The 11,242-nt window shown below is 41.9% G+C and overlaps 1 protein-coding gene across 1 annotated transcript in view; it reads left to right on the forward strand.

Annotated features, from left to right (window-relative positions):
* The window catches only part of MSRB3 (methionine sulfoxide reductase B3), an 85,669-nt gene extending 75,371 nt beyond the window's left edge, over positions 1 to 10,298 (forward strand). Inside the window, 2 exon segments of the mRNA XM_075149115.1 lie at positions 2,375 to 2,472; positions 7,515 to 10,298. Of these exon segments, the coding sequence (XP_075005216.1) occupies positions 2,375 to 2,472; positions 7,515 to 7,679 (263 nt within the window). The 3' untranslated portion in view covers positions 7,680 to 10,298.
* The last annotated feature ends 944 nt before the right edge of the window (positions 10,299 to 11,242 follow it).

The following is an 11,242-nucleotide window of genomic DNA, read 5'->3' on the forward strand; positions in this document are numbered from 1 at the left end:
AGCAAATAATTTTTCTGTGGTGAATGGGAAGACCAAAAGGAAAAGTCTGGAGAAAAGAGGATGGATGGTCTTCCTTTAATGTCAAAGCTGACATAAACACGTCTCCTCCAAACCCTTCTCACAAGATAATTTTCTCAGCAAGACACAGATTGCTTCAATCTCTGTGTAGCAGCCTTTGAAGCTTCCCCTTATTGCTGTTATGGAGGAGGCAGGGTTGTCTTTGAGAATTTCTGCAGCACTGAAGTGTTCCTCCTCCAGAGGCTTTCACACGATCAGATAGTTGGTTGCTCCAAACAGCTCCCTCTTTGGAACTTCTCTGACATCACACAAGGGCAAACTGATATGTCTGTTTTGCAAAATTATTACATTAAAAAAACTAAAAAGACTTCCTTAAAAATATTCTGACCAGCTCTATGTAACGCCTCAATTTTCATTAGACAGAGGCCCAGCTAAGAAGATGACGAATGGTGTTGGAAAGGAGCCACCAATTAGGAGACATAAATTTTTCTGTCAACAGGATAACCCCTTTTGCAGAACTTGTCATATGTTTATTCCTTTTCTGTTTGTGAAGGTATTTGTTTGGCAGGGATATTTTGCATGAGGGGAAGAATTTATAAATTGTTTTTTTACGGTTGTCATTGCTGTGCTGTTTTGAGTTCCTGTCTTGTGGGATATTTTCCCTGTTCAGAGTTCTTGCTCCTCAATCTGTCTGTTGTCTGTCACTCTTCCATTTGCAATCCTTTTGGGGAAAAAATTACTCTACTTATTTCTGCAGTGAGTTCTGGGTTGGAAACACTTGTGATGGTAGTAGGCACCTTGGGAGCATAGGACTGGGGGCTTGCAACGCCTTTGGGTTGCAGGCTTAGGAATGCTACTATATGGGTGTTCCCAAAAGGAAGAGAAATGCATTTCTGAGCATTTCTTTCTTAAAAAATTACGCCTGTTATGCTTGCATCCTCATAAGTTTAAGATACAACTGAAGACATACGGATTTTTTTCCAGTTTACACACTTTCTTTACCCACATTCAGAAAACTTGATAGCTTCCACACTTCCTTTTACTGTATAGGAAATTTTACTCACTTTACTTATGGGAAGCTGCATACATCCTTTATTCATCTGCATGCAGTGATTCACAGCTGCTGCTGTGTTTCTTAATAGCTTATTGCAAGTCATTTTATGAAATCATCAGTAGCAAATGTTTAACAGATATTAGAAAAAGAAACAAGGAAGTTCTGTATGCATATATGTGTCATACACAGAGAGTAAGAGTTGCCTGTGCATGTTATGATATTTGGCAAGAGACTGAATGAGAAGGACCGATAGCTGGTGGGATTTCAGATGGGCACTGATAGATGTTGACATGACCTTAAAGCCTATCAGATTCTTATGTGGGAACCCAGCTTCAGGAAATGGAGCATATGATGACAGGTTTTTGAGGGGTGGCGGAAAAGTTACAACTGTGTAATGGGTATCTACTGGGACACTGAATAGACCTGCGTTGTTTTTCACCTGTGTTGTGGAGAGGGGGAGGCTTGGTATGGAGTAGTTAAAGAGTGGAAGGTTATTATTTAGATGATAAGTGGCCATGACTTGTAGATCAGGTATACGTCTCATCATCATCTGGTGTCAGGTCATGCTGCTCAGTGCTCAGCTAGCAGCATGTTGAACTTACATGTTAATGAGTGCAATTGTTTTGTCTTGGCTGCAGACCACACGCAGACCATCTACTAGTGTCTAATGTAGGCATAGTTATGACTCCACCTGTCCATGGCTGATCTGAAGCGCTCATTACTGTTTTGAAATTAGACACAATAGTAGTCATCTCACTGCCTCTAATGTGTGATGGGTTAGGGTCCGAGCACATCCTTCTGGGTGTGACCATGCTTTGGTGAAGGCAAAGGTTAAGGCAGGTTTTGGGGCTCTAAACTGGAACTTACCAACTCTTTTTTAAAGTACCTTTACACTGCAAAAGCAAACAGACTTGTGTTCCATAAAGTCTCGCTGTTTGTCTTCAGGGTGGAATTTGTGGTTTTTTAAACTGATGGTGAAGCTGAATCTGGCTTACCTAAGCAACCACCTTTGTGCCTGAGCTAAACTGCTACCGTTTCTTGTGGTGGAGTGCAGGAATCTCTGTTGAGATGGAAGATGGGCAGCTAGTGGCAGCTTAGTCCTTGCCTGTAAACAACTTTGAATTTAGGGGGAAATTTTCCAAAGTACCTAAGTGATTTAGGATCCAAAGTCTCCATTTCAGTTATTTCCAGGCTGTGGAGTGAGATAAACCTTTTTCAAAGTGTGATTCTGTCTTGCTTCTTACAATGCCATCTGCTACCAAGATGCCCTCTTTTCTTAACTATCTTGTTCCTCTTTTCCAGGTTGGCCTTCCTTCTATGATGTGATCAGTCCTGATGCAATTACTTTCAATGATGATTTCTCCTATGGGATGCATCGGATTGAAATATCCTGCAGTCAGGTTAGTTTATAGCACACACAGACCATTCCGATGGCAAAGGCTGCAAAAATCATTACAGCGTGCTGTACTTTCCCTAAGATTTGCAAACCTTTCAGTTCCATTAAATAGTAATCATTGTGAGAGAGCACAATGGGTCGTAGGTATAACAGCTGGGTGGAATGAGCTGAAGGCACAAAGGGCTCATTGGAATGCACGTTGTTGTCTCGTGTGAGATTTAACAGAGCAGATGTAAATGGTTGGACTTGGTGCTGAGTCTACAAAAATTGTCTTCCTGAAGAGAGTCCCTTCAAAGGAGCTCCTGAGCCTGAGCCTGAGCCTGGCCGACTGACTCCACCCGTGAGCAGTTGAGAGGGAAGTTGAAAGCAGTGGAGCGACTGTCTGTGTGCTGATTCCATCACTGTGCATTACTGTGCAGCCATGCTAACTCAATCCCAATACTCACTCCCAGCGCAGTCCTAATGGCTGCCTCAAATAATGAAGTCAGTAGTCATTCAAAACATGCCCAAATTTTCCGTTATCTGTCTTGTTCTACTTTCTCTCATCCTTTCTGCTGCCCTCCTCTCTGTGAAGGGAATGGCATAATCATTACCTAGCAAAGGGAGAAGCTGCTGCATTGGCGTTTGGCAGAGGTATGCAGCAGCTTGCAGTCCTCTAGCTCCACACGCTCAAACTCCTCCTGAGAGAAGCAGCAGCTTCATTTGGGCCGTGAGAATTTGCTGTTCTCTTTCCAGTGTGGAGGGATAACTGATTTCATCCCTGACAATATGCATCCTTACTAGTCAGTCAGTCCTGGTATATAAATGCTCAGAGTGATTTAAGAAGCTTCCCAAAAAGAGGCAAGATTGTCTTTATGGACAATCCATTAACTTCACTCTGGGTAGAGGGTTTGGCCCAACATGTTAATGGCCAAATCAGCGTGCCTGCTAGTATGTCATGTGTACTACATAATTCTGTAGTTTTTACATTGATTATATGCTTTAGAAGATCCATTTAATGCTTTTTGGGAACATCCATTTCCCTAAATTCCCCAGTGAGGTAGCAATGGGACTGCAGACTGGGAATCTTGTGCTTTGCCAGTGATTACTAACACAATCAAAACCGCAACCCACTCTCTTCAGCTCTGCTTAGTAGGCCTGAATAATGCTAAAATCAGCATACTGCCAGCTTGCTGAGCCTGTATCTGCTGACGCCCTTCAAGAGATGGCCAGAGCTCCTGGTTTCACCTGAGAGAAGCCCAAGGCAGCCTGTGGTCAGGCCAAGGAATCTGGGAATGTCGTTTACCTGTTGCCAAACAAAATAGCGTTAGCAGACCCGAGACCAGCAGTATTAGCAGCAGTCGCACGCAGACACCATAAAATTAAAGCAAAACCAAAACCTGAAGTTAAAGCATTAAGAAAAAAATACGACCAAGGTTGCTATATAATCCAACGGCAACTTCCTATCAGCTACTCCAACTTCCTGGGGCAATAACCCCACTGATGATCAAGTTACCGCTCCTCCGCTTGAGGAGTGGTGAGCATCTTTGCAGCCACTGCTCAGCACAGTTAATACCGCTGCATTGTGTGTCCATAACAAAACCATTTCCTCCCCTCCTCAGAGCCCTAGGAATGTGAATCACACATGCAGCTGCAAAAAAATGCAGTTTTACTGCAGCCTGGAAAGCAGTGGAATTGATATGGCAGGCCTTGGTAGAACTGGAGGGAAATACCCTCTCCCACACCCAAAACCTTATTAATCTTTTGCAGATGAAAAAGTAGTTGATTTTTCTTTAAAAGTCCTTCCACCTGTCTGAGAGAATAAAAAAAACTCTTTAAATGTTCTCCATGATAGAAAGCAAACACTGGGGGAAAATTGCTGTAATATTAATCAAAGACATCCATGGGATTATCCTAGAAATAACTTCTACAGTTTTTTGAAAACACATCACCCTGGCTGTATTTAAAAGGTCAATGATAAGTGACAGGTAGAAGTTAATTACAAATGCATTTGAGGAATACTGTAAAACGGGTTGCATCTCTCTTTTTTTTCTCTTTCCTGCTCGAGAGTCCCTTCCCCTGAGGTCTCCCTAGCTATTATTTGTACCTGTACAAATCAGTAAAATTCCGTAGTCACGGAAGTACTGTTTGCACATTGATAGCTCAGACTCGGCTACAGCAGCTGACTGCAAGCTGCTTTCCGTGCCTCCCAGCAGCATATTAGAACCAGGAGGCTTGGGAGATCCAAGCATACTGACAGTTAGCAGTGACCCCCCCTTTCCTGCTCCCAAACACATACTTCAAATGCTTTACTCTAACCGTTTCACCGTCCCAGTGCATTCTGCTCAATATATTTGTGTGCAAGGCCGCAACAGATGATTGTTCCTTTTTGGGAGGCTTTGCAGACATGTATATACGTCCTAGAAAAATGGTCGGCACCTATTATGTGTGAGGAGGACAGTAAAATCAATTCATCCTTTGTACTCTCAGCTGAGGGCCAGGTTTCTTATACTGTGATACAAAGGATTGAATTACGTTTCTTTTCAGGGCAGATGAGTTATAGAGTCCTCTACAGAGAGAATCGCCACATAAATTTTTGGTGAGGGGTAATCTCAAAAGGTAACAAATTTTGCAGTAATACAATCCTGGTGTGATTCTGCCATCACAAGAAGGTGTAATGAGACTGCCTTGGACTCTCACACAGCTTCTCAGGTTTTGTGAGGAAAACCTTTTTGATAGATTGTCTTTGTAGTCTGTATGTGAGTATATTACTCCTGCAGACTGTTTCTCTCTACGGTTTCTCTTGTTCTGTTTCTGTCCAGTGGAGAGGGAATGATTTATCTTTGGTTAAATGTTAATCTGGAAAAGATCTGTTTAACACTTCTAGCCAGGAGGTTTTGAAGCATTCTTAGTTGAGATAAGATGATTTAATTAGGATGCTGAGCATTTAGAAAAATACTCTCTCTGGGACACTTAAGTTTTTTTGGATTTTTTTTTTCCCAAGGTATGGAAAAGCTTTATAATCAGGTGAAATGCCTCATTGTGAGAGACCCCACTCTGAGAAACAGCTGAGATTTTCTGCCCAAACTGCCTAAAAAAGGCCTTCAATATAAAGGAAAATTAAATGAAATAAGCAGTGGAGAATGGAAGAAAGGGTGGCAAGACAGCAGTCTTTCAGGAACAAGACTTGAAACTTTGTCTTCTCTAGTTCCCATGCAACTCACCTTTGCCTTTTCCTTATTTGCCATGTTTTGGTTTCCTTTGTTACAAAGCCGAGCAGCTGCTGCTTAACCCAAAGTCATCCATGCCTTTTCCCATTGCCTCTGGGAGCTCGTCCTGCTGATACCACGGGGTAGAAGTGCCCTCATTTGTTATTGGGGTCCTTGCTGGACTGCCGTGGCTGTTTCAGTGACACTTTTCCAGGAGCAGGGAGCCCGCCCTGGGATGTGGCTGCGCAGGTGGGACCGACAGGCGGGAGCACTGAGGCTTCACATGCCTACCTGCCCTGCTCCCAGAGTCAGTGAGGATTATTGTTTCAGCTGTCATTAAACGAGAAAAGTTTCTGTCCCTCCTAGCTGACATGAGAGCCTCCCCTAGCCTTTCAGTCTGTTGAGAGAGTTTAACCTGAAGCCAAGACACTACCTGCTTGTACAGACATCCTGCCTACTGCTTTGGTGAATTAAAGACCATAACAGCAGGAGAACATTAGCAACAGGGTAAAGATTTGCCATCACTAACTCATTCACATTTCGGAATAATCAGTATTGCCTCTATGTATTTGGGATACTATGAATTAATTAAATGTTAAGAATAATTTGCAGTCTTTAATTTTTGCTGTCTGACTGCGAGCCCACAAGCAGCTCTGTGATCTCAGTTACATCATTCCGGCTCTCACTGAGATCAGCTATTGACTGGAAAGGCCAAGGCTGTTTGGTAAAGCAGCATGACTTTCCTGTTCAAGATAAATGTTTCTCCAGTGCAAGGTTTTATTTTTTTATTTCTCACGGCAGGCTGTAAAAATGAACTTGTGGAATTTAAGTGACTAATTACAAGAAGTTCTTATTATCCAGATAAGTTGTCAGCCATAATGTGCAGTGATAGTAATCCTAATTTTTGAATAAGGATCAACTGGATCAGCTTCTTCAAAATATTATACTCTTCTGTAAAGCAAGGGACTGTTACCTTTCTTACAGACAGGAGCAGTAGTGTTCACCCTGAATACCACTGCGAGTATCTGAGGCTCATTTATACAGAGCAAAAGTGTCAACAGACCATCTGTAGTTTCATATTCCTTACAAAAAGCAAATTCAGCATCATTCCTATGTATGATTGCTCCCAGCTAAAGATTATTCATTCAGAAATATTTTACATATCTTCACTACAGGTCTTTTTCAGTCACCTGTCCCTGTCTCCTATATACTACAGAAAGTAGTATGAGATGAGTAGTGGGTGACCTCCATCCCCTCCAAGGGCAAGGAGCAGAGGTGGACCCAAAAGGACGCTGGTGCTCAGAAGAGTGCCAGGCTGTGGAAAGAAAAAAAAATGAGTATGAGGGCATGCTCCAAAGAATCTCTTCACTGCTTTAGGTCTTTGCCGGGATCACCAACGGGTTTAGTGTTTTCTTACCGAGGGGCGAAGCAGATGGCTGCAGGCCGAGGAGAGCCCAGACCTCAGGCTGCCCTTTCCTTACACAGCTATCCTTACAGCAATAGGTGAAACGTGGGCAGTGCTGCCTTTGCCACTGTGTTTTTAACTGAGCTTCTGCCATGAGATCATTACAGAGACAGGCAGCTTCTCAGAAATAGTGTCCTAGCCAAACACACACAGTGGCACGATGGGAAACACCCAGGAAATTTGGGCTTGAAGTCTTAGGCACCCGTGGTATCTCAGAAGATCATCTTCCTGGATCACTCTTGCAAATTAATGTAGGTTGTAAATCCCACTTGAAAGGGCGATGTAGGCACCAATGTACTTCCTTGGAAGCAGCTGCTAGTCATTGCTTAACACCACGGTGATGCCATCAAGCTGCACAGAGACACAGTGATACTCTATTGTATTTTGTTTCAGTGTGGTGCTCACCTGGGGCATATTTTTGACGATGGACCTCGTCCAACTGGCAAACGGTACTGCACAAACTCTGCTTCGTTATCTTTCAAGCCAGCAGACAAGAACAACGCCGGAGAAGGCAGCGGTAACACCAGTCCTGCCCAAACAGGCAAAGCTGAGCTGTAGGACGAAGCAAAGCCTGTAGAAAACTGCGCTGATCCCAGACAGCTTACAAGGAATGTTTTCTAAATTGCCTGCTCTCTTATATCCTAAGAATGCTTAAATGTATGAAAGCATTTTGCACCATCCTTCTTCTTCCTCACCTTTTTGGAACTGAGGCCTTGCCTGCCGGTGCATTTACTATATAGTTGGATTGAAAAATGTGTTGACTGACTCCACAGGTTTCCTTTTCCTTTCTTTTCTTTGAGATTGCTTTGGGGAATCCTTAAATCGAGAGGCTTTGGCATCATTAGTTATTAGTTTCTTCTTAGTGCTGTGTTACTCTAGGTTTGAACACTTCCTTTTTGTGTGGGAGATGGGATTGTGTTTATCTCCAGTCTGTAGGAAACTTCTGGGCATAAGAAAATCCTGAATTCCTGGCAAATCTCTGCTTTGTTCTGACTTGCGAGGCATGCAGCCTTTGGTCATATGTATTCAGCCATCTCCCAGCATCAGCCGCACCCTGCAAAAACTTGTAGTTATGGCTGTTCCTTCCCAACTGAGAGAGATAGATGAGATGTAAAGCCCATCCTTTGGCTAATTTACTGCCAAAATTTCAAGGGTGTGGTTGAAAGGATGTAAACATTGTCTCAGCATCTATTTTTCTCCTTTGTTTGGTATTTAAATCAAGGTTTTAACTAGTAAGGCTCACTTTTGCGGGCTACTAATGAGGCTTTGTCTTTTTGTGAGGCCTGTTCAGCAACTGTAACTCAAATCTGAATTAATGTTGAAATCTGCAGGGGGTAATTATATGGACAAATGCAGAGATAAACTTGAGAAGTGAAGTAGATGAGGGATGACACTAGGCTCTTTATCTTGTCGGTTGCTACAAAGATTCAGAAACATGACAGTTTCTGCTGAAAGGGAGTTTAGGAATGAACGCGGCAGAAAGAGGGAGACCCTCCTGAAGTATCCAATTTTAAAGATTAGCTGGTCTGGATGCGTACTGCCTACAAGGCCACAGCCTTTAATTTGTGCAATTGCAGTGTAGGACATAAGTGAAGGGGTTGGTTTAAGAAATGAATTTGAAAAAAGGCTGTCACAGCTCCAGAAATTTTCATGTAGCAAAATTTGCTGTCCCATAAGATGGTCTTCACAGCTGCTTTTAGATTTTGTTAAAAAACAGTCTGTCTAGAATTGTGCATAATACTGTTCTTTAAGCTATCCTATACAGTATTTGCTAACACCACTTTGCCTTTAAGCGTTGAGAGACTTAATGAATATAGTATTTACTTTTATTAGCAAACTTTGTGACTAACATATTTGGATCCAATTTTATTTCTAGTAGGAGCAAAGCAACCACTGGTTTTTATGGAAGCAGGATGAGGTTTTTATGTCAGTGATAATAAACATATTATCTAAAGTACAAACATCCTTCAGTTAAAATACAGCTATTGTAAAAGCATATGGAATGGTCAGAATTGCCTTTTTTTAGCAATATAGAAAGACATGAAAAAAGCATACAATACCTTAACATCGAATAGATGCAAATAAGGATGATAAATATTTAGAGCTAAAACACTCAGGCTCTGCTGTAGTGAGCACCCATTCACGTGAGCATAACCCCAGATGTCATACAAGGAATTGCTCATCGGCTGCAGGAAAGGTTGTAGAGACTGACCTTTGGTGTTTCAAGGCGGTCAAGTTTCTCCTGGTCCCATTGGTTTTAAGCAATTTCTTCTAGAAGGACTGCTTTTATCCCTTGCTTTTATTTAAAGAAAAGTAGGTTTTCTCTACCACGTTTTCTGACATAAGCATAAAAAAGGCAGCATCTATAAAAATGTGGTACATAAATGTGGTTTAATTCCAGATTGCTGTTGGATTTAAGTGTTATCAAATTTCAGTATATTCCTGTCTTATGTTAAAGAAATACATTACTTAAACTTCAGTACGCAGTAATGTATGCTGTCCTACAGGAGATTTATTTTTGCAGGATATGGAGTGCAATGAAATGAGTCAATATGGTGAGGTGTATGTGATCTCTGGGAGTTAGACCATTTAACATAGGAAATGCATTGTTCTCTCTTGTGCGCAAACTATACCACAGTGCAGTGCAAGGTAAGACAGATTTCCTTTTATTGCTGTTAGAAGATGCTAGTAAGGGCTAGTATTGAACCCTCCAAATTTGGTTCAGTCTGGTTACAATCATGACAGAGGAAACTTGGGAGCTGAGCACAATGTATAGAATAATAGGAGAATATTTCTGTATGTTTAAATTTTGCACTGTCTAGATGCTTATAAAAACTGAATGCAAACTGTGTAGAAATAGCAAACTATATTTTATAATATCTCTATTGTTACTCCAATGTTTAAATAGCATACCTTAAAATATCGTGTAAGTCACACATGTTATTTATATATACTCTATATATATATATATAAAATTGCACATGTTTTTTTATATATATATACGTACACACACATATTATCCAAGTATAATTTTAGCCTTCAGTACCTTTTTAATAACTAAAACCTTTCCTTAAGAGGGTTCAATACTTTTAAGAAATCGAATATACATTTTTCAAATTAAACTTGTTTTCATATATTTGTTGTACACAAATATAAAATAAATTTCTTTATAAATAATTCTGTTCTCCTTCCTTATTTATCTGGTTTTATGTCAGGTTTTTGCGCCCTTGGCTGCAGCATGTCTTAGGGAACTGCTTTTACTTCGCTTTCCCTTAACTTACTGTGAATATTATGTATCCAGAACTTTATCTCCAGTAGGTTTCTGGCAGGGGTGCAGTCCTGCAGGGTACCAGGTGTCCTTGCACTTACCTGCTTTTGGGAGAATATTGCAAGCATCCAGGCCTAATAGAGAGGGGAAATGTTTAGAGAAAGGTTCAAATTTTACTTAGGAGAAGTTTTGGCCATTTCCAAAAGATGCGGTGTGGGATGTGGTGAGTCACAGGCATGCAGTAGGAGCCCCATGGTGCCCGGGCTCAGTCTGCAGTGGAGGAATTTGGCTGGAAAGTTGGTTTCTGTCAAGGTTCTATCTCCAAAGATGCAGGTTTGGAATGCCCTGCGGGCAGCAGGTTAATGCCACTCAGTAGATCAGTTCTGCAGTGGGTTTTAAAAGATAGGTGCGACGGAGGGGAAGAAGTTGCAGGCTGCTCTAGGAGAGTGTCCTAGGAGAGATGACACACTGAAGACTTGTTTTACAAGTTTAGTATAATCCCTGTTAGTCCAAAAATTAATCCCCTGTAGCCCTCTGCCTCCCACCTGTCCACTGTAGTTCCCTCTCAGAACTGTAATAGTTTGATATTTCTGAAATGAGGGACTAACTGATACCCACTAAAATGAGATGCAGCTGGACGCCTCGCGGTGGCTTTGCTCTGCACTCCCAGCATAACCCGGCCAGTCCATCAGCACCCAGAGGTGCTGTGCTAAGGCAGCTCTTGGAGGTGTCAGTCCTCTTGCTGCTGCTGGCCTGGCAGCAGACATGAGGGATGGCTCTGCGCTCCAGTCCAGCTCAAGGCAGGCTGTGTTATGCAGTGCATAGCATGAAGTTGTGCCTAAGACACATGTAC

Source organism: Calonectris borealis, chromosome 1 (genome assembly GCF_964195595.1).
Source record: "Calonectris borealis chromosome 1, bCalBor7.hap1.2, whole genome shotgun sequence".
Taxonomy (NCBI): domain Eukaryota; kingdom Metazoa; phylum Chordata; class Aves; order Procellariiformes; family Procellariidae; genus Calonectris; species Calonectris borealis.